General features: G+C 41.0%; 1 protein-coding gene and 1 long non-coding RNA gene across 5 annotated transcripts; one reads left to right on the top strand and one right to left on the bottom strand.

Annotated features, from left to right (window-relative positions):
• The first annotated feature begins 4,497 nt into the window (after nucleotides 1–4,497).
• LOC310995419 (uncharacterized protein) lies at nucleotides 4,498–7,633 on the top strand. 3 transcript variants are annotated; one of them, XR_014595829.1, is made up of 6 exons: nucleotides 4,498–4,533; nucleotides 4,707–4,800; nucleotides 5,408–5,489; nucleotides 6,789–7,141; nucleotides 7,219–7,375; nucleotides 7,455–7,633. XR_014595829.1 is itself a non-coding variant. In XM_083984474.1 (5 exons), the coding sequence occupies exons 1-4, from the start codon at nucleotides 4,506–4,508 to the stop codon at nucleotides 7,128–7,130; spliced, it is 546 nt and encodes a 181-aa protein (XP_083840600.1). In that variant the 5' UTR covers nucleotides 4,498–4,505; the 3' UTR covers nucleotides 7,131–7,141; nucleotides 7,219–7,633. The 3 variants fall into 3 exon arrangements, 1 of the variants encoding a protein (XP_083840600.1); XR_014595830.1 differs by having other exon boundaries at nucleotides 7,474–7,633; XM_083984474.1 differs by having other exon boundaries at nucleotides 7,219–7,633.
• A 6,126-nt stretch (nucleotides 7,634–13,759) lies between these two features.
• LOC310995812 lies at nucleotides 13,760–16,119 on the bottom strand. 2 transcript variants are annotated; one of them, XR_014595850.1, is made up of 4 exons: nucleotides 16,080–16,119; nucleotides 14,998–15,097; nucleotides 14,868–14,921; nucleotides 13,760–14,595 (listed from the first exon to the last, which is right to left on the bottom strand). It is a non-coding gene; the product is annotated as an uncharacterized lncRNA (long non-coding RNA). The 2 variants fall into 2 exon arrangements; XR_014595851.1 differs by having other exon boundaries at nucleotides 13,760–14,921.
• Nucleotides 16,120–24,148: the final 8,029 nt, after the last annotated feature.

Raw genomic sequence — 24,148 nt, forward strand, 5'->3', positions numbered from 1 at the left:
GCTTTGTCCGATTCACTCCAAACTTCACATGAGTGATGAGGGGCCGCCCCTGAACGCACCTGCATATGTCTCGTTACTGCCCCCTGGTGGATCAAATTATAACTCCTCCGATTGGCTCCAAACTTCATGTGAGATGACCATAACCTCTCATTTCCTTTTGAAAACACAAAGAGAGTGAATGACAACAAGACAAAACTACAAGGTGTAATAAATACTGACAGAACTTCATCCCTCCATCTGCACTTGCAGTGCTCCCTGGTCTGCTTTTTGGCCTGTTTCCCACCAGAAGGGTCCATCATCAGCTGTTGTTAACCATCTCCATGTTTTACTATATTTTGTGTTGCAAACTTTGTTATTTGTCTACAACATCTATTACACATCGGCCCGTCCTAGGTGAAGGTTCCCTCCTAACTCACACTGAGGTCTGTCAAAATATAATGTCTCTGACAAAAAGTTATCTGTACATCATTGTGTGTGACATTTATGGCTGCGTCATTTTGGATCATATGCCATGCATACACACTGGTTACATGGAGTCCTCTTCCCTTCCCTCTTCTCCTCTCCCCTCAGCGCATTTTCAATTATCATTATCAGTTCGATTGTAGTTTGGCCTTGGTGTCTGTCACTCTCTCTGTGTTTCCACAGATCCACCGGAGCTCCATCCCCCTGCACGAACTGCTGCCTTCACCCCCCCCCCCCCCCCCTTTCCCCTGCTGTTAAATCAGCCTGCCCTCCCTTCCCATGAACCAGTCTGCCATCCAGTCCTCCCATTGAGCTGGCCAGCTCTCCCTGCCTTTCCTCCCACCATAAGCTTCTTGGACTAGCACAAGACGGACGTCTTGCCAAGAATGTTTTCATGCATCAAGAACGAAAGTCAGAGGTTCGAAGACGATCAGATACGGTCGTAGTTCCGACCATAAATGGCGATTCGGCAGCGTTATTCCCATGACGCGCCGTGCAACGTCTGCGAAACCAAAAGTAAGGAAACGCTGGTCGGCTCACCCAGCATTAATTATAGCAAAATAACGATAGAGACAAAACTATATATTTATCGAAAATGGACCCATCAACAAGTGTGGGTAACGATTCATCCACATTAATATGAGATTTTTTTATAACCAAATACAAACTCTTCGTTGTCCCTTTAACATTTCCATGTCTCCCAAATTCCGTTATAAACTGTTTTCTTGTCTGTAACAACATCTATTGCACGTCTGTCCGTTCTGGATGAGGGATCCCTCCTCTGTTGCTCATCCTGAGGTTTCTCCTGGTTTTCCCTGTTAAAAGGGTTTTCCATGGAGTTTTTCCTCAGTCGATGTGAGGGTCTAAGGGCAGAGGATGTTGTTATGATGCCATGTAAAGCAATTTCAGACAAACTGTTTGTAAAAACAAGCTATTCAAATACAATTGCCTTGCATATTCAAACAGCTCTCTTTCAGACATGCTTCATCCAAACTGCTTCAAAACCTCAAAACCTTTAATGAATGAAAATAAACATATTTTCTCCATGTTAATGGGTGTGCCTACTGGAGGTTCTTTTAATCAACCTTTCATTTGCATAACACTTGGTTTAACCAGTTTATAACAGTGTAGAACACACAATTTTTTCATGGTCTTTGGTGGTATACTACTTACTGTATGGTGGTATGGAAAATCAGTAAGTCCTTTAAATATTTGTAGTCTCCCCCACTATTGACAGGTCAAATTAAGTCGAGCAACTTTATTTGATTAATACATGTCAAATCTACACCATTTCAACAGGTTTGAACATTCACTGAATTTGTGTGTACAAGAAATAGGTAATTAAAACTTAAAGGTCACACATTTACAAGCTTGTACGATAGAAGCAGTGCCATTATGCTTAGTTGTTACACTATTTTACACACCTGACATAAGGATGGACATGTGTTATTTTATCATTCATTATATTATTAATTTGATGTACTTCAAAGTCCAAGTCATTTTATTGGTCTCCTGTGGGAGAGATTTGTCTTGGACAAAGTGCAACTGCACTTTCATTGAACCATAAACCTGATTTGTTAAGTCATTATCACAACTTAGCTCATAGCTACGACAATAATAAGGCATGGGTTCTGCTGGATGGGGGGGTGGGCTGGGGTCTTTGGGGGAGCTCTCCATTGTTTCTGCAGACAAATGACAAAACAAAGTTACAGTGTGTAATTTCTTTATACATTTCATAACAGAAAATCTCATTGACACTTAGAAACTAGCACTCACCGTCCATTATGAAGGCTGTAGAGGCCTGGAGAACCTCCAGCTGCTGCCTCAGCTGGAGGTTCTCTTTCTCCAGGGCCTGTATTTTGGTGTCCCTGAAGGACACCTTCGATCTTTCAGCTCTCAGGAGCCTCTCCTTTTTAATAAGTAGTTTTATTGCCCGGTCATGGGCCTCATTGATTTGGACATGTTTGTCCCTCGGAGCAATCATGGGGTCATTAGATGAATACTGCACACACACACACACACACACACACACACACACACACACACACACACACACACACACACACACACACACACACACACACACACACACACACACACACACACACACACACACACAAAAAGATTAATTAGCACAGATACACACAGATAAGTGATCACTGATGAGACAGAACAAATATTTAACCATTACTGTTAATATTCACATTGTATTTCTCAGGAAGACATAATAATGGATGTTTCTAGATCACAATTATGTCATTGTACATAATCTACACTCGATTAGGGCTGACCCCCCCAAAAATCGAAGCTTGGCCTTTTTTTTCTCTTTTGGACACCGGTTCTCATTGGCAATTGTTACATTAACATGAGTACCAGTAGGCTACTTGGCATCCTGGAAATCTGCCTGATTTTGCTACAGTCGCACACCCCCTCGGACGTAGAAGATAATTATCATAAAATGTTCATATCACCCTTGCTAATATGGTGTGTAGACTAAGCATCTTTTTTATATATATATATAATATTTATTTATCATCAAATAACATCACCAATTGAACAAGGAACAAAAAAACAAAGTGACAGACATTCCAAGACATGACAAAGGCAAACATTATAAATAATATAAGAAATATAGAGATGATAAAATAATGAGTAAATAAATAAAATAAATAAATATGTCTAATAAAAGAAATAAATTATAAAAAAGACCTTAAAAATTTCAATTAAAGACATAAAACAAGTTATAAAGGCAGACAAGATTACTTAATATAATTTGAATAAAATTCAATCGCTGATATACATTTTTTGTTTGATTCAACATGTGATACAGACCCAAAATAAATTTTTAATTCGACTGAAAATAATGGGAATGATGCGGGGTTGTATTAGACATTTTGGCTTTATGAATATGGAATTTACCTAGTAATATGAAAAGATTAAAGGTTGATTATGTAGAATATTTATTAAAAGCTATATTTTTACAAAAATAATACATCCATGGGGCGTTTTGAGGGTTACAGAATGAAAGTAGTGCTTTTCCATAAAAATAAAAAAAATTGTCTGAAATAATGTTTTTAAAAAATTTGATGGGCTCGACAATGATTCTCTGTCACGTTCTGTTTACATTCGCCACCGAACTTTTTTTTTTTTTTTTTTCAACTTGACGAGAGCAGTGACAGCGGAGGCTCTGAGCGCAGGTTTGGTTTTCAGCAGCGGTGTGGAAGGCAGAGAGCCTCCACTCTCCCTGTAACAAGCTAAAAGTCATTTATTATGCTGTTAATGACGGTAAAAATGAAACTATGATGATAATTTCCTGCATAGTTCTCCTCCTCTGCTGTCCTCTGATCAGAACGGAGTCCCTAGCAACGGCCCGTTTTACATAGCAACGGTCTGGCGTTCTGTTGTTGTTCTGGTAAAACTACAAAGTCAACCTTTAATTATGTTAAATTTATTATTGTGAGAAGAGGAGCCGAAAATAATAATTCTACGGATAATAGGATATTAAGGCCCTTTCTCAATATACGTTCTTGTCCGTTCTTGTGTTCTTGTGTTCTACTGAAACGTCATCAGTCGCAGCCCAAGTACTGTCCCAATACACAAGTTCGCATTTCGCCGAGAACGGTCAAAATTCCCGGAAGTGTTCTCGCCACGCCCATTTTACCGAGGATGCATCGGTAGCTGACTTGTGCTAACTTGTCAGCTCAGATATCCCAGCATGCCTTTCGGCAGTCAAACCAGCAGCGGGAAGACGACAACAGAGAGAGGTGAGAGTGAGTGGTAAGCGGTCTTTCTTTTACAGTTTTCGTATGCTATTTCATCAATAAAGTTAATTTTGATGTGATAAATCAACTGTTTAGATTTCAAATATCAGCATGAGCACGAAGATTTGTGGCAAATCGAACTTTTGCTCGACTATTTTCGGAGTTGAGAAGCTCCATGAACGGGGGCGGCAGGCAGGCAGCGTATGCGGGGGTAGTTGCTCTCTAAGCGGCTAGTCTACTGCTCACAGACCCGTGTTGTCTGTTACAGAAAACGAGAACACAATGGCGGAGGAGACGGCAACCCACAACTGTAAGAGTATTTTAAATTAATATTCGTACAGCTGCCATTCCGTTAAATTAATACCAGAGTAAATATAAATGTGAACTAACGTTAGTTCAAGAGATTACCGGTATACTTAGCCTAACCAAATGTTTAACGACCTGTATTTTGGTTGATTTTGTATTGTTTTGACTTCAATCAAGGGACAACTGACGAAACCGCGGCTCTCATCACCTGGAGAGCCGCAAATGAAGCCCTCTTTACCGGCCGGAGGAACTCCTCCAAGACCGGATGGGAGTGAGTAAGCTTTTTATGTGTTTTTATACGAGGAGCAGTGGGAGTGTGTTTGTTTGTGCCAGATTTCACAGCCTCTTAAAATGGTTTGATGGAACCTAAATAAACAAATGAAAAATATAGTGTAACGCTAAACTAAATGTTATAATACTAAGTTGTGTGAATTGTAACCTGCATGGTGAACAAAAATGACTTAAAGTGCCACAAAGTACAAGTGAAGGGCAACAGCAATAGTACAGGTGCAGTTATCAACCTAAGTGATATACTAGATGTACTAAAATATTAACTATATATTATCAATATAACTATTGATGAAGCCACTTGGATAAGGGTGGAAACGTCTTCAAAGACAAAACGAAGTCCAGTTGACTTGATTCAATTGCCTAGAGATGACTTTGACCTGGACTAATGAGAATTTACACAGACATTTACTATATAATATCACTATTCTCTTCCTTGCATGCATGTAAGTGCAATCATCCTAACTACATCACATTCAGTAGTCTCTGTCAGCTTGTGTGTCTGTAATATATTTGTTAACATGTGTTCTCAATGTGTAATAATATGTCTAACTTGCCCTTCTTTGTGTGAATGTGTGTGGTTTATCTAGAGTCTTTGTGAGAGACAGTGGCGTGCCTGTCACCCCCAAACAGGCACAGAAAAAGTGGAACAACCTGAAAGAAAAGTACAAGGTACCACCATTCTATCCACTTTTCAGTAAATAAGTTGGACATGGCAACATTCATTCAGTGAATTGTTATTTTTTAGGAGCTTAGGGACCCACCAACAGGGAAAGGGGTGGAGGCGGGAGGGGTGACAGCTGCCACCTGGCCATGGTATGGTCAGATGGATGCCGCACTCCGGGGGCAGCACTCCATTAGTCCGCCCCTGGTAGTTGCGGCTAATCTGACCCCCACTACAGGTGGCGTTGTCACCCCCCCGTCCTCTGCCCCTCCCAGAGAAGGGGAAACACCACCAGCTCCCAAGAGGGCCAGGGCCAGTGGGCAGCTGCTGGACTACCTAAAAGAGCAGGCAGAGAAAGATGAAGACAGGGAGAAGAGGGCAGAGGCGAGGGAAGAGGAGAGGGAGAGGGCAGCATCTCAGAGGGCAGAAAAGTTTTTGTCTCTCTTTGAGAGACTTGTTGATAAAATGTAAATAGTTAAGTAGTTATAGTTATTTTTTTTTATGTAGTTCTTAATTGATGTTTTATTGTTTTGTGTGAATTAAATTGTGAATATTGAGTGTCAGCCTGTACAGTATTTTATCAGTTGTGAATGAAGTGGTCTCAAAGAAATTTGAAACGCAACTGGACTTGGTTATTTGTCAGTTATTTGCCAGTTATTTGCCAGTTAATGTTCGCATCTGACCAGGCTGGGACTGGTCCTCGGACTTTGTCCCAGCCTGGTCAGATGCTACATGAACTGATGAAGCCTCTTGGATGAGAGGTGAAACGTCTTCCTAGACAAATAACCAAGTCCAGTTGCCTTTCGATTTAAATTTCTTTGAGATAACTATGACCTGGACAAATGAGAATATGCACAGGCCGAATGAAGTGGTAATATGCAGGTAAGGTGTTGGGTTATTTAGACTTTGAGGCACCAAGGCTTGTAACGGTGGTCACAACAAAGAATGCTTCTGAAACTGAAATCTGATGGGAGGTTGACTTTACTTACAGGTGTTATATGTTTAACTATATACATAATATAATCATTTTTTTATTGAGATAAACTATAAAATCATTTTTAATTAAGATGAAATATATACACACAATCATTTTTAATTATGATAAACTATATATACAATAATTTTCCATCAAGATAAACTATATACATAATAATTTTTAATTAAGATTAACTAACACAATCATTGATGCACTATTTATACAATCATTTTAAACAACAAAACAATATTTACAATTAACATTAATTAACATTACAACTACTGAACTGATTATAATTTGGGGGTTTCCCTTAATAATCGTGCTCCCTCAGACAAGCCGGGAGCTCTTGAGGGGCAGACACCTGGGCAGCAAGTCGGCCTCTGAGATTGGCTCCCGACAGCTCCTGGTCTTCCGCAGCGTTTCCCCCAGCTTCCTCATCCTCCCCGTCATCCTCCTCTGCCTCCTCCTCTTCCTGCAGGTCACCGGCCAACAGGCAGAGGTTGTGCAGTATGCAGCATGCTGCGACAACCTTGGGGGCAAAGAGAGCCCGGATCTCCAAAGCCCGGAGGAAGATGGCTCTCCAGCGGGTTTTGAGCAACCCGAAGGTCCGCTCAATGATGTTTCGGGCCTTGGCGTGATGCCTATTGAAACGGGCCTCAACTTGGCCTGTTGATTAAAATACAGGTAATGTAGAACACATCCAGGAATTCAAATTCAAAGTAACAACTGTAATAAATAATGTATTCTCTTACCTGCTATAGGTTGACGGTAGGGAGTGATGAGGGCCACCGGATGCTGCAGGCAGGGGTACCCCCCGTCTCCCAGGAGGAAGAAGCCAGCCGGTGGGTAGAGGGACTCCTTATACATCGGAGACCTCCGGAGGACAAGGGCATCGTGCACTGACCCCGTGTTGCCGATGTAAATGTCAAGAAATGCACCGTTGCTGTCACACACACCCTGAAGAACCACAGATGGGAACAGCTTTCTGTTAATGTAGCTCTTCTTCTGCTCCGCAGGTGGCACAAGACGGACGTGGCATCCATCGATGGCTCCAACGGCACGATGGAAAGCCTCATGCCCGGCCAGCCGAGCGAAACCTGCTCCCACCTCCTCCATCTCCTCAGGCTTGGGGAAATGGATAGCCCTATGAATGATGCCCATCATGGCCTCAACAGAAGTGTGGACGACCCTGGCAACTGTGGCTCTTGGTATGGCAAATATGTCTGCCGTGACCCGGTAGGACGTGCCACATGCCAGCCAGTAGAGACAGACGGCCACCTCTATTTCATGGCTCCAGCCATGTGGCTTTAGCCGGGGCAACATCTGGACCAACAGATGGATCGTCTCCCTTGACAGCCTGAAGGCTGGTTTCAGGTCAGCCTCCTCGGAGAAGAAGGTGCAGAGGATGGGCACAGTGTTGTTGACCTGGGCATACCTTCGAGGAGAATGATCCTGTAATGAAATAAAAAAAAAAATGTAATTAGTAAAACAATGAAATAATATTTGAATGAATTTATTTATTTATTTATTTATTAATTACTTGCTTGAAAATGTATTTATAGTTCTTTGCTCAGTTCTCATTAAACTTAATGTATGTTTTGTGTTCTATACAAATGAGCTTCACTTGATTTATTACACAAGACTTATCAGACTTGTATCAGATATCAGAAATAAATAAATTGTACAACGTAATATGCTCCGCTATTTCACCTGTAATTGTTGGGTCCCCCCACGATTTCACCAGTAGGTGGTGCTAGGTATCAGATGTCAAATTGTATGAATGAGTAGTAGGAAATTTATGAATGAAAGGGGCGGGTCTACCGTTACTATTACTACACAGTTTGGGACGGACCTTGTTAATCTTGTTTCATACATTAATATTTATAATACACCGGTGTTAATATTTCTAAACCGTACCATAGTTGTTTTGTTAACTTTAATATGAATGAAAAACCAAGTGATCGTGAAGAAAAGATAACTTACAAATCCAGCAAAGGCTAGGATAGCGCGACGTCTCTCCAGACTCCTCCTCCTCATCCTGGCTCTCCTCCGCTGAAGACGCCCCCTCAGCTCGGCAGCTTCCTCCTCTGCCTCCCGGTAAAGAATACCGACCGCGACAGCGAGCAACACTTGCCGGTACATATTGACGGTGGTAATACCGAACGTCTCTGATGATACTAAACTACTACTACTCACAATCTACGAACGCAAACCCACAATGGCGATCCTCTACACACAACAGCCTTTTCGCGGGGTTTGTTTTTCCCGCTGTTGTCTCTTCACGTAGGCAGATTCATGGCTCGTGAGCATAGACTGTAAAAAAAAAAGCTCGTGAGCTTCAGAAGCACTTGAGAATGAGGGTTGTTGTTGCTGCTTTATTTACGTGTATATTTATTTATTTATTTACATGTCACGTACACACGAGATAGGTATATTTATTTATTTATTTACATGTCACATACACACGAGATAGGTATATTTATTTATTTATTTACATGTCACGTACACACGAGAGAGAGAGAGAGCATTTGTTTTGGATGTTAACGCCCAGCTGTTTGATCAGCTGTTTGATCAGCTGTTTAATCAGTGCAGGCTGCCTGTGGCACCACAAGAACGCATCGTCTCAAAACTGAAAACGAGCATTCTGTATTCTTGTGATCTCCGGAGTTCATTCTTCGGAGAACGACTAGCAAGAACATTCTCCTCAAGAACACAAGTCCGTTCTTTGCATTCTTGGTATTGAGAAACGGCCTAACATAGGTTGACTATGTAGAATTACAAGAACAACAACAGAAAAAGAATTCCAGCAGTCGATTGCCAGACCGTTGCTAGGTAAAACGGGCCGTTGCTAGGGACTCCGCTCTGAACAGAGGACAGCAGAGGAGGAGGACTAAGCAGGATATTTACCTTATGTTTCATTTTTACCGTCATTAACAGCATAATAAATGACTTGTAGCTTGTTACAGGGACAGTGGAGGCTCTCTGCTTCCACACCGCTGCTGCTCAGAGCCTCCGCTGTCACTGCTCTCCTCAAGTTGGAAAAAAAAAAAAAAAAAAAAAAAAGGAGCTCCGTGGCACCGAAAGTCCGCGACGATAAACGTGTTTATGACAGATAAGACTACACAAATACACCCATCCTAACAAATATATGATAATCCATTGATCCACCGATTGATTATTAAAAAGGCTTGGTTGGAAACAAACGCATAGGACCGGGAGGAGGCAGGAAAACAGCTGAGAACTGAGCCACATGTCGGCTACGGGTACGAATGTAAACAGAACGTTGACTGAAAGTCAGTTGTTGAGCCCGTCAAAAAAATTAAAAATAATAATTCAGACTAAAAAAATTTTTTTTATGGAAAAGCAATACTTTCATTCTGTACCCCTCTAAAGGCCCCATGGATGTATTATTTTTGAAAAAATATAGCTTTTAATAAATATTCTACATATTCAACCTATGCTCACTGAAATTTTTTCATGCTTAAAGGTTGAATATGTAGAATATTTATTAAAAGCTATATCTTTTCAAAAATAATACATCCATGGGGCCTTTAGAGGGGTACAGAATGAAAGTATTGCTTTTCCACAAAAAAATTTTTTTTAGTCTGAATTATTATTTTTAATTTTTTTTGACGGGCTCGACAATGACTTTCTGTCAACGTTCTGTTTACATTCGTACCTGCCTGTAGCCGACATGTGGCTCAGTTCTCAGCTGTTTTCCTGCCTCCTCCCGGTCGTATGCGTTTGTTTCCAACCAAGCCTTTTTAATAATCAATCGGTGGATCAATGGATTATCATATACTTGTTAGGATGGGTGTATTTGTGTAGTCTTATCTGTCATAAACACGTTTATCGTCGCGGACTTTCGGTGCCACGGAGCTCCTTTTTTTTTTTTTTTCCAACTTGAGGAGAGCAGTGACAGCGGAGGCTCTGAGCAGCAGCGGTGTGGAAGGCAGAGAGCCTCCACTCTCCCTGTAGCAAGCTACAAGTCATTTATTATGCTGTTAATGACGGTAAAAATGAAACATAAGGTAAATATCCTGCTTAGCTCTCCTCCTCTGCTGTTCTCTGTTCAGAGCGGAGTCCCTAGCAACGGCCCGTTTTACCTAGCAACGGTCTGGCAATCGACTGCTGGAATTCTTTTTCTGTTGTTGTTCTTGTATTTCTACATAGTCAACCTTTAAGCTAACCATGTGCTCAACTCCAGCTTGTTACTTCCTACCGCTCAGTGACTTCATAAATGTATTTCTTTTGTATTGAGCCTACAATAATTCAATGTTTTAATTTTTCCCATGTTGCACAAAAAAAAGTTAATACTCACAGCGGCGATGACCAAGTCCTTGCGGACGTTCTCGGTCTCATCGTCCTCGGCCTTCCTGTATTTGGACGGAGATTCCATGTCCTAAAATAAAATACAAAGTAAAAATAGTATCGAACACAGTTTCATTATTGGCAACAAATATTTGAACTAGTTTTAGCTGCTATGCTAATAGCCATGGTATGAAAGAAACCTACAACAATGATGAGTGCTTCCTCTGGTAGTGGATTGGCGGGTAAACTGGCGTTTTTATGCGGTGTTGACGTCGCATTGATCACGACGTGCAGCACGCTACGTCACCAAAATAAAAGCGTAGTAGGCTACATGATGGCACAAAAAACCCAACATGAGGCTACATATTTATATATTATATATTTTTAAAATGAACCTCTTCATGCTGAGGCAATTTTTGCCAATTTCCGCATGTTTTTGTATCACTGCAATTAATACTTTATTATTAACCTGTTGGATCCGCAGGATCCTATACTTCCACCTACTGGTTGTGTGTTGGTGTTGCAGAGTCGCAAGCTTTCCAACGAGATCTCATACTCCGATGTGACCTTCGTGTCAACTCAGTTTTTTTTCGATGCGCAACCATAGACGCCGAAAAAAAAAAAAAAAGCAGACAGACACCGGAGAGAGAGAACTGTGTTACGCACGACGCACGAGTGATTCCACCCGTTTTTTCCACCCTTTTTTTATTTGACTAATGTTAGTATTAATTATTATTATTATTTTTAGCCTACTAAGTGAAGTAGTCCTAGTTTTAAAATGCCCGAGAAGCAAAGACACTCGGTACTGGAGGCCTTAGAAGAAAATCAGAGGAAAAGTGATGAGGAGTTTACTGACTCAACTGACAGCAGCGATGATCAAGAGGATGACACGGATTTTCTGGATCCAGTTTATGAGTAAGTTATTGTGTTTCTTATACATTGTGAACAACTTAACAGTGCATTTTTGGCAATTTCATAGCGAATGTAGTGCGTTTTGTAGCGAGTAGGGAGGTGTAGTGACTTTTTTTTCACCTTTTCAATCAATATCAACAGCTGATCACACTTTGACGTTTTCTGTCATACATGCATTTTGTCGGCATGTTTTTTCCACAAAATCTGATATTTCACTTACTTATTTTTATGTCAGTCAGTTATTTTTTTACTATTATCACATAGCCCGAAAACCTTTTCAACCTGCCATTGGTCCCATACGTGCAGGAATTTGATAGCTACAGCTACAACTACAGCTATGGTTACTAGCTGTAACTTAGCTAGCTACAGCTGTAGTTGGAGGGCAGGCTGCAGGGTCAGGCTGGGGGGCTAGCGGGCTGTAGTGCTGCAGAGCGGTGGTGTACCTGTATTAACTACATTATTATTAGTTATATTATTACTATTAGCTATATTTATTGTATTCATTTGTCTCCATTTTCAAAGCCAAGAGGATGACCAAGTGGATGAGACCCCAAGACCATCTGGCACCAACAGCACTGCAGCCCCCCTCCTCTTTCTAGTGAGGATGTGGATGATGAAGATGAGGACTCTGTGCCAACGGCAAGGAAGACGATGCGCTCCAGTTTTATTTTATAGTCATAGCTTCATAGTCAGTTTCATAGTTACAGTCAAGGTTTCCTGGTTTCATAGTTTCAAAGTCACAGTTTTATAGTCATAGTTTCATAATCATAGTCAAAACTACTTTTACAAGTTTTACTTATTACATGTTCATAATAAAATTACTCAATTTGGTGACAAAATGATACAGTTTAGTTGTTTTTTTTTATTCATCATCATCATCATCATCATCATCATCATTATCTTTATTTGCCAGTGTACAAAATAATTCATAATGTTGCCCCTCCCCCATTGAAAACCTTTGTTAAACTCTGCTCTGAGCACTCCACCAGAGCCTTAAGATCTGTCTCAAGTGGAGATTGTAACATCCCTAAGCGTAGCTCTGCCTTTGCTCAATCTGCCTTCTCTTTTAAATCTGTCAAATCATGGAACAATATTCCAACTAATCTGAAAATTTGTACAGACTTCAATGTTTTCTCCCGGGAAGTCAAACAATGGATCCTAAGAAATCAGACATGTCAGCATTAATCATGAGCCTAAATTATTTTTAACCTTGGCAAAGTGTAAAGTATTTTAATAACTGTATGTTTTGTTAACTGATATGAAATAGGACTATGTCCTGAGTGTTTGTGATGTGTGAGAGGATGTATATGCATATGTGTATGGATGTTTAGAATGCTATGTAAATTGATAATTCTTATTTTATTCTGTTGTTCTTATTCACCTGCCCAGGGACTACGGATGGAAAGTAGCTAGTAAGCTAAATCCGGTACAAGGCATCTCGTCTCATCTCGAGACTAATGTTATTTTGTACATTGTCCCTGATACAAATAAACTTATTAAACTAATTAAACTAAACTAGACTCAGGGTCCATAAAAGCACACAAACTACACTGATTTTATACTAGCACAATGGTAGTAGTTGATGGGCCACAAGCTAAATTTCATATCCAAAAGCTCCAGTAAATGGCAATAGACTCCTGTAATGGACATAAGATGTATTTTTGAGCCAGTTTCCTTTGGAAGTGGAAAATAACCTATTTGTCATACTCTGGTGCCAAACTGCCAAATAGTGCCAAATGTCCGCCTGGTCCTATCTTTACTAAAACCATCAAATTTGTTACATTTGTAGTCAATAATTTGCTGAAGGTGATCAGTGGCACCTGTGTACATGGGGTTATTGTTATCATAGTGTTATCCTCTTACAAATAGGAAAAGAATATAGGCGAGGATAGAAATTTCACATTTCTCCTTTGATTTATTCCAATTCACTCAAGTATAGTAACAGACACAACATTTTTGACACTGGGAATACATTCCCTGAGGTCCCTAGATGGTCCCGGACACCAAGGAAATGCATGTGAACCATATAATTGTGTAACAATTCTTCATTTACTTTGGGTGTGTATTTTTAAGCGTTTTTTCTTAAAATACGGCTAGGGTTTAACACCCACAACTATGGTTTGACAACCTTTGTCCCTTTACATCTATATCTATAAAATATTGAATTGACTCATTCCATAAAAAATTGAGTTCTGAAAATACTTTTTTGTTGTTATTTAAAAAAAAAAAAAAAAAAACGAGTTTGAAATTTTTCGTGAAAAGGTGATATTTCAAAATCCTTATTTTAAAACAGGTTGAATTTTACATATGGTTCACACACTTCCTGTCCACATATGTAGGCTACCAAATTTTAGGTTGATATGTAAAACTACTGAGGCAGATGTTTATATGACAGTATAGGATTTTTTGGTGGTGAAAGAAGAGGTGTACAGATGGTACATATGTTTAAATCACCTTCGTTGTTGACGTGACGTCGCTTGTGGGCTGCCGTAGTCTGATATTGTCTGAGACATTTTCAGTGACTGTGAAAAAAACTTAGCATCTACAACCTTCATTTTTTTCCTACATGTTGCCGAAATCTGCAGTTTGAATAAACCTGTATTTCAAACAAACACATACTAATTATTGGCCTTGCAATAACCTAACAATGTGGCACAATGTATGTTTTTTCATACATCACATTGTAAAACTGTTTATCATATGTTTGATTAAAAATAAACTCCTTTAACTAGCCACACCACAACAAGAGCACGCCACAACAACGTGCCATTAGATGATTTAATGTAATGAATAAATGACATTGCATAGAGTGGAAAAGGTGAGGGAATGTTGATGTCCGGTGTGGGAGGATGAACTGGAGAGCAGCAGAGGGAGACTCAGAGTGGGGCTTCCATCTCGGCGTTGATCCGTCAGAGCTGGAACAATGCAAGATCAAAACAAAACAACTACTATTAAAATTTCAACCCCTAAGTGGACATTTAAGCTGCCTGACATGAATCCATTAACACTACAACAGCCGTGATGTCATTTTGATCTCTCTCACGATTACAATGCATGTGACTTGGTTTAAATAACACAATCTATGTCTCCCAGTCACTGACTTTTCCTAAAAGCCTGTGACACATCATCCTGTGAAATTCTCATTACTTCAGGTATACAACTGAATCAAATTAACTGTCCACTTAACTTGATTCTGTTGCCTAGAGATGTGTCACACCTCATCTTATGCATTTTGGGGTTTCTGGAATAAAAGAGAGGGGTAAAAAAAGAACACCACGTCATATGTATGCATACATGTGTTAAATCTGAATGGTTACCTGGCAATTTAAAGGCAGGGATAAGCTTTCTTCACTGAGAAACCTGATGTTCTCTTCATTCTCCACACCAAGTTCCTCTGCTGCAAACATTTGTATCTCACTGCAAAGGAGTGATGGAGACAGATCATTGGAATGTCACTCATTTTGTAGGCTGACAAAGTATAATAATCCATTAGGTCATCATGCCTGAAAAAAACAAAATGCTCTTACTGTCCCTAAGACACGTAGACTCCAATGACCCTGAACTTACATAACAACAACATTTTTTCATGTTTTTCACACACAGCCATGGTTAACAATTAGCTGTATCTTGCCAACCTCCAATTCCTCCTCAGTTTTCCCTGGCAAAACCTTTTTATATGAAGTACCCTGCACTGTAACTGTATGAACTGATGCTGCCCTCATGTTGAAACATGAATTGTCGAATTTTACACAGAAATCGTCCAATTTGATCAAAACTTCAAGTGATGAAATTCCACCCTTGAATGTGTAGCGTGGTGCAGAGTGAAGCTACCCTCCACTACACATTTAATTTGAAAGTTGTTTATTTTGTTCTGCAAATAGCAAAAATAGGTATTTTATCATCACAGTTCGCCACACACACATATTAACTTCAGACTCAAGTGTGTGTTCTCATTCACTGAACAGATTCACTGTTTTAACACAGAAAAAATCATGAATATCTGTAACTTACCAACATTCAAAACAATAAATCATGTGACTGCTGTATCACTATTCTTAACCAGTTTCATCTCATCATGTACATTCAAGATATCAACTTATTTAGCAAACACACAGTATCAATCACGTCTAAACATTGTCAAATTAATCATGTATCTATTTTAACCTATTTATGTATTTATTTATGAACTACACGAGCAGTCCGGGCTGACCGGCTCATAGTTTTCCTGTTGCTCGCGGTAACTACGCAACCAGTGCTAACTACAGGCTAGCCGTTTTCCGTACGGTACATTGGCTGAGTAACGTCTATAAACAACAATACATAACGTCCGAACGGGATAATAAACCAGCACATAACACATTCACCCACTCGTTACACATCTCTAACGCTCCCTTCTTACCTGCAAAGAGCAAAAATATGTATTTTATCATCACAGTTCGCCACACACACATATGTGACCCGCTCTGGCGAAATGAGTCGGAAGTCGCAACGTTCTATTTTTAGATAATCAGCTGATAACGTGGAAAATCAATAAAAACTCAAAAAAAATTTTTTTTGCTAATTTCAAAGAAATGACATTCAAAAACAATCTCTCAAAGTTTCATAGTCCAGATAATTGAGGAAAGGCACGTAAATGACGATTAAAGTTGACTTACAACTTTTAACCCTCTAGAGAGGAGCACAACATGAGGCTAAATAACTTCTGAACCTGATAGGGACGAGCTGTAAACTGCATCTGAATCGTCAGATTCTCCGCTTTCCGACGGTCCTTGAATGGTGCATTTATGACAACAAGGGTAGCCACGTGAAATTACGTAGTACGGGACCAGATGCTCAACTGAGCTGTAGCAGCGATGCTAAACCGAGCGTTAGCATCGATGCTAAACCGAACGTAGCATGCTAACGCTTGCAGATGTTTTACTAAACATGAAATATCTTCTGAACCGTTTATGATAGAGACGAGCTGTAAACAGCATCTGAATAGATACATTCTGCTTTCCGAGGGTCATTGAACGGTGCCTGTACAAGGTACGTGTAATCACATGGTACAGAACAGACGCCAGATTCACGGAAGGCTTTAAACCAGAGACGTTCTAAATTGTTTGAACGCATTTTTCTCAGGTTTTCAATCGAAAGCAGTGAGTGGAAGACCATCATTAAAATCGCCATATCTTAAAAACTATCCAATGTATGACTTTGACTAGGGTATCATTTTAAAGCTTATTTTCTCCTCTTTCCATTGATACCAAAATCTCAATTTTGAAATTTGGGTCACTGCGACTCATTTTGCTGGATCAGGTCACATATTAACTTCAGACTCAAGTGTGTGTTCTCATTCAATGAACAGATTCACGCGTGACTTCCTTATTCCTGAACACACCGTGTAGTGAACGCGCCCTCTGCTGGTCGGAGTTAGGTACTGCATACTGCTAGGAAACTACATTTTTCAGACAATAAACCACTCTTTTCTCACCATAAACACACAGACAATTATTACCACACTCTGAACATGAGCTGTGCTAAATGTAAATCATATTAAACATGTAAATAATAATACTAATGTAGGTATATTAACCCACTGATGGCTCTGTATTTCATTTCATTTTGATTTATTTCATTCATGGTTCTCACATAGTTGCACATATACATTGTGTACACATTTTCATCATGAATGAAAAGGAGCAGGATGAAGAAAAAACTTATAATTCCTGCCCCTCTCTGTTGTTACAAATGTCATTGGCTTACTTCAACACCAATATTATTCTCTGTTTCAAAATATTAGAGATAATGAAACATAGTAATGACAAAAAAACAAACAAACAAAATAACGGTAAACACCACTCATCTATCTATCTTTTTCTTTTTTTCCCTTCTTTTTCTCTTTCTCCTTCTTCTTTTTTGTAAATACTTATCTTTTCATTTTTAAACATTTTCTTAAACTGAGACATACTTGTACAGCTTTTCAATTCCTTGCTTTGTGAATGCCATACTTTTACACCTGCAACAGAAATACACATTTGTATTGACACAAATGCACCAGCTCAGAATTTGTTAAACTCCTACTGCCCCCTGGTGGAGGAACCATCAACTTCCCCTAACTCCTTCATGTCATCAAATTATATGCAGTGTCAAAACTCCATGTGTGATGAGGGACCACCCCTGAACACACCTACGCACAACTGCTTAGAACCCCCTTGTGGATGAACGAAATATTACTTTTTTTTTTGCCTCCTTCCTGGTTTTTTCTCCCTTTCACCTTCGCGCCACATCCCCGGCGTGCCTCAGGCCCCGCGGTCGCATGGGTGAGCGAGGGCCCGATCATCGCCGCTTGCGGCTTTAATTATAAATTCATTTTCAATTAATTCTTTAGAAAAAAACAAATGACCTAACTGGTCATGTAACATAAGAATATTTAACATGTATGCAGCTACAATGGCTACAAGGTGTGAAAGGTCTGCTGATGCATGTACTCTTGCTCCATGTTGAAAAGAAGCTTGTGAATACGGAATTGTGCCAGCGACCTGAGTGGTGAAGGTAATCTCCTTATCATGTCAGTTACTGTAGCGGCAAAACAATTTAGCGCATATGTTTATTACCGTCATAACGCAACCTGTCCGTGTGTGTGTGTGTGAGAGAGAGAGAGTCGCGGCCTCCACAGACTTTATTAGGCTAATGGAAAACGCTGGATGCGCTGGTTGATAAGTTTTGTTTTTACTGAGGAGGAACTATGAAGAACTGTGCAGTAACATCATTATGAAGGTGTGTGGGGGCTTTTATTTTATTAAATTTATTTTCATTTAGGTGCGCCACAATTAATTAGGCATGTAGCGGAAACCCTGTTGTTGTCTTGTGAGTGAACTGCAAACACGGGAGTAGATGGGGTGAAAGTGCGCAACGTCACACTTGATTCGCATACAGCTGTTTCCATCCCATTCGAATCAACCAAAACCCGGCCATTGCCAGCGTATTTCAGTTTGTGCGAATCAGGGGATTTTAATTCTAATTACGGCGTTTCCATCATCATTTTCCGATGCGATACATCTAGATGCGCATCTAAACAGCTGATGGAAACGCAACTAATGGCTTCCAGCCTCTGCCTCAGCTCATCGCTTTACTGTCTTTCCCTCTTCCTCCCCTGCTTGGGTCTGGTTGGGGCTCTGGTCCCTGGGATGTTGCAGCCTGGAGTGTTGTTGTGGTGGTGGGTCACTTGGGGCAGGTTACATGCTGCTATTCCGACATGCCGCTATTTCGACATTGACTTCTAATTGTCGGAATAGCGGCATTAACATTATTTTTCAAGCGTCCCACTATTCCGACTTTTTTTTAAATTGTTGGAGTAGCGGCACTTTACTATTTTTCAAACATTCTGCTTTTCCGACATTGATTGATTACGTTATAGTCAGACGTGTCCTTCTGATTTTTCATCTGAGACACTGTTTCTCATACACAAATACATAGGCCTATAAGAAAAAACAAACCTGCCAAGTTTAAAAACACACTGGCAGCAGCGCACACTGATCTGCAGCTACTGAGACTGTTATTATTCTGTCACCTGAGTTAGGGGCCGTGTCCACCAGACGCGTTTTCAGCGCTCTGAGCGTCTACTTTCCATTCAAACCCTATTGAGTTGGGCGCTCACAGCGCTCAGCGCCCTCGGCGGTAAAACGCCCTCGGCGCTTGCTTCTTTTTGTCGCGGAGCTCAGAGCGCTTCGAGTTGAAATCTGTTCAACTTTTATAACAGCGCTGCGCTCGTCAATGTCACTTTTCCCCGCACTGACCAATCAGAATCAAGAAGGGGCGGGACATACGTTACCGACAGCAACACAACCGGAGACGTGGCTCGGTTTATATCCTGACCCACACTTGTATTGAAGGTAGGCCGACCTCAGGGTCCATGTCAAAAGCTGCTGCTAATGCTGTTGTGTATTTCTGACACTCGTTGTAGTGTTTACATTAAACAAGGCCGGAACACGGAAGTGTCAGAGGACTCGTTTTGTAACCTAGCAACAGCGGCGTTCTGACGAGGGAGAGAGAGAGCGCTAAGCGCTGGGAAAGCAGCGCTGAGAGCGCTGTCAGAGCTAAAAACGCGAGGTGCACGTGTCGTGTGTTTGGAGCTGACGAGAGAATAAAGAGTGAGACAGGACTCAGCTGTAATGGAAAATGACCTAAACCAAGTCCAGTAGAGCTGTAACTGTGTAGTGGAAAAGCGTTCAAAGTAATGGTAACTATCGTCCTGCTTTTCATTGTTTTAACATAGGTAATAAGTATATATTACCTATATATATATATATATATATATATATATATATATATATATATATATATATATATATATATATATATATATATATATATATATATATATATTCTGGGATAAAGGGGCAGATTACATAAGATTATTCTTCTTTCTGCTCCCTTTTGTTGAGATTTGGGAGGTTTTTGTTTTTATTGTAGCTTATTAAAATGCAAGATCATTTTTCTGACTGATTTATTGCCTGATGCCCCCCCCCCCCCCCCCCCCCCGCCTGTTGTCACTTTGTTGTCACTTTGTAGCCGCTCCACAGAGCGCACATGGCTAATTAATATGCACGTGCTGACCATATATGGTTGTGTAGGCATTCCGGGGCGGAATATGGTGCGCACCATTAAAATGCGGAGAGTTGTGCACGCACAGTTTGATAGATCTGAAAAAGGTGTAAATATTTTGGGTGTCTTTTCGCCGTAGGCCTAAGCAAAACATTTAGTAGCAGCAGTTTTACACTGCTTACTTACAGTTTTGATAAATGAGGCCCCAGGCCCTAAGCCCAGAGCCCAGACGCTCACAGATGCAGCTCTCCGCGGCTCATCCGCGGCGCTGTCCGTGGTGCTGAAGGTGACAGGTTAACTTGACAAACAAACTGCAGCATAGTTCTGTTTGTTTATCAAGTGTGTCAGTTTTGTTTGCGACTTGATAGTTTAGTTGTTGAGATTAAGAACATCACTCCATCAAACCAGTGATAGGCATGCTGAAAAGAAAAGAGAGAGAGAGACGCGCCTGGGTATCCCAGCTGTAAAAAAAAACAAAAACAAGAAAAAAAAAAGATGACGTGTCGGACTAGCGATACCAAAAAGTGTCGGAATAGCGGCATGTCTAGATAGAGGGATGTCGGAATAGCGGGATGTCTAAATAGAGACATGTTGGAATAGCGGGATGTCTGAATAGCGGTGGAGCAGGCTGGTGGAGGGGAAGTCGCCCCATTGGAACTGCTATTGAACTCCTAAATGGCAACAATGCAGATTGAAGAGGACATTTTAATTGCAAAGACATGGAGGTTACTGTGTTGCCCTCCTTTGTCACCCTCACATGGAGTTTGTGTTTTTCTTCTGTTTTCCTTCTTTTTCAAATGGCTCCCACAACTCATTAGCAATTGTGGCGGGCTCGCCGTCCTCAAAGAGGATGCTGACGTTGTCGTCGTCCTTTTCTATGACCCCGATGACCCCAACTCCAGCACAGCAATGTCTCTCACGATCTCAATTTTAGTCCACCTGGTGGATTGGATCTGAGGGCCAAACTGGCTGACTTTGGCCTTCAGATGTGTGGCGGAGAGCATGCTGCCCACCACAATGTCATGCATCGCCGCCTCACTCCACAGCGTCACTTTTGTGATTTTCTGTCCCTGTTGAAGAAGAACAATGTCACGTCAGTGAAATAAAAGGCTTTTTGAGTTTTGGGTTGTCACTTTTGAATTTTTGGAATTCACGAACATCATCCAAGGGTTAGCTTACTTCTTTTAGGCTGATGGCCCGCATGGGGAGTCCTATGGGAGTGTCGCCACTCTGTTATATCTATCGCTCTGGCCTGGCCTCTCAGGCCATATCCTCTCATGACATAACTTCTCCCACTTGTCAAGTTTCCCGCATAGCCCTCAAAGAGGGTTGGCCTGGCTACTGACTGGCCATCCGAGACCACAACCACCCTGTTTTTTTTCATGATGGCTGGGGCAGGTTTTGGCTTAAAGTCCCAACTAATAACTCTGTTGTCCTCTTCCAAACTAAGAATTTTTATTGTTATCGGGTCAAGTTTTTGATAAGGGGTTGTTGGTCTTTCCATGATTGTTTCTGCTGGGGTATGACGTCCACAAACAGGTGGCGGGAGGAGCTTCCCGCCACTTCTCTGTTGACGTCATACCACCTTTGTTCTCAGCGTCAGTTTGGGCAGAGACTTCTGGAAGGACTTTGACGCACTTGTTTGCCTTTTTTTTTTTCAAAGGAATAATAATAAAAAAGAAAATTCAAATAAATAATGAAAAACAAGTCTAAAAATGATTCATTTCCTTCTCAGTCCAAACTTGATTCTTGCCACACAGACTTTTTTTAATTTAACAATCAATGGCTCCAAATCAAGACAATGTATTTAAACTTAATTAGCTTCAAATTGACTAATTTTGATATGTAATTTTAGTATGTTGAGAGAGATAACACACACAACTGCTCAACAAGGCCCCATGGCCATACTATCCATTTACATAAATAATTTTTTTTTTTCTTACCTTGCTCTTTTTAGGATACTTTCCTTTGGTTTTTCCTCACTGTGTTTGCATGGGGAAAAAAAAGAAAAGAATGGATGTCGGATGTTCATGTAATTTTCATGACTGAAATGTGAGTTACAGACTGGAATTTTAAAGAAAAAATCAGAATTTCTTAATTATTGATTATCTAAATTATTGGATCAATTAAAGGTATGTTGTGTAAGAATTACTCCCATCTAGCGGTGTGGTTGTAGATCGCAAGCAACTCAGTCGTATTTTTCATGCTGCATTCACGTGAAATCGGTTAGATGGCAGACGGACAACAGCCGCTGCAGGTTACGGCATAAACAAGCCTCTATGTAAACAAGTGGTCCGTCAGCACGAGGCAAAACAACACACGTGACAATATGTTGTATGTTGACCTGACCCATGTTTTACCGGCTTTCTCTGGACTTCTGTGACTAAAATCTGGTTTGTTACCGACAGCCGTTTTTCCGACTGCACCTGAATGCAGCATTCACGAGCAGTTCTCACAGTCCTCACTGCGTTACCGCGGTGACTCTTCACAGACGCCACCTCCACCTGAGCCGACAGCTCCGGTGTCTCCGCTGAGTTTCCGTGGTTTCCTACCGTCACGTTGCCACTGAACGTAAAAACATGGCGACACCACATGGCAGCAGCACCGAGCTTACCCGCTTAAAATTGCAAACTGCACCTGGACACTCCCCATTGACGCGGCGCAGGCGAAGCGCAGGGCAGATCCGCCCCGCCTGCACTAGTTTAGGAAATTAGAGCCGTGTGTCTCATATAGAGAGCCTAAGCGGAAGCAGGAAGTAACGGCGCCATGGGACCTCAACTCTGAAAAACTCGCCATTCAAATGAATGAGACTGAAAATCTTATTTCCCGATCCGATTGAATTGCGCCATGAGAAAAAAATATGTCCTCTACCTGTTTAAAACATCACGTTTCATGCCGAGAAATCAGCCGTTTATCATAAAACGGCAACAGAAGAATGTATTTTGTGTAAAGACCGCTCTACGGACTACAGATCTGTGTCCCACAGAAAATACGTCACCAACTGACACGGGAAAGGGCGGCATTTGGTGTGTGACGTCACCTACGCGACTTGTAGTCTTTCTGCTTACAGATTCTTCTGAATTTTATTCTACAATAGCTTTACAACAAACTGCTGATTTCTCTCAAATCAGAAATGTTTGATTAATCGTTACTACCTTTACATTCGGGGCATTTTTCTTAGCAACACAATTTACAACTGCTATCTACTGTATGTTAGCATCGAAGGAGCTAGTCGTTACTGCCCAGCTCATTCTGATAATAACATATAACCTTGACTAATGTGAACACAGAAGTGATAGTACATCACATACACTTGCCGCGTTTTTACGATATAGATCCGGCCGGCGACCAAGGGAACACCCACCTAGACTCAACGCTGTGGGGGAAGACCAACTGTGAAAGATCCACTTATACGGACAACAATCGACCCGATCATGATAAGTTTTTTAATATATAGCCCTTTGACAGCATATACAAGTGATTCAAACCAAGAAATGACAGCGGACAAGCGTTTGACAAAGGTTTAAAATACCGCCTTTTTGCATGAGTGTGTATGGGGAAAACGGTTTGTTTTCCCCCACGGCCCTGACCGGAAGTGACGTTTCCTTGCTTGCCGACTCGGTCTATAGCTGGCTTGTACAGGGAGTGGTATGGGTGAATGATCTCCATTCCTTACCGGCTACTAACTGAGTCAGTTAAAAAAATATATAACTTGTCTTTCTTCCTACACTATTTTTGCAGGTCCTTACAGGCAGGACCGGGTGCTCAAAGAATGGGTGAGGAAATCAATGGCCATCGGCTACCTCCCCCTTGTTGTCGTCAGGGTGAATTTCCAGCAGATGGCCACATCACGTCGAACCCGCCGGCTGGTGAGACAGTACC

Source organism: Trachurus trachurus, assembly GCF_905171665.1.
Source record: "Trachurus trachurus genome assembly, chromosome: 13".
In the NCBI taxonomy this organism is placed as follows: domain Eukaryota; kingdom Metazoa; phylum Chordata; class Actinopteri; order Carangiformes; family Carangidae; genus Trachurus; species Trachurus trachurus.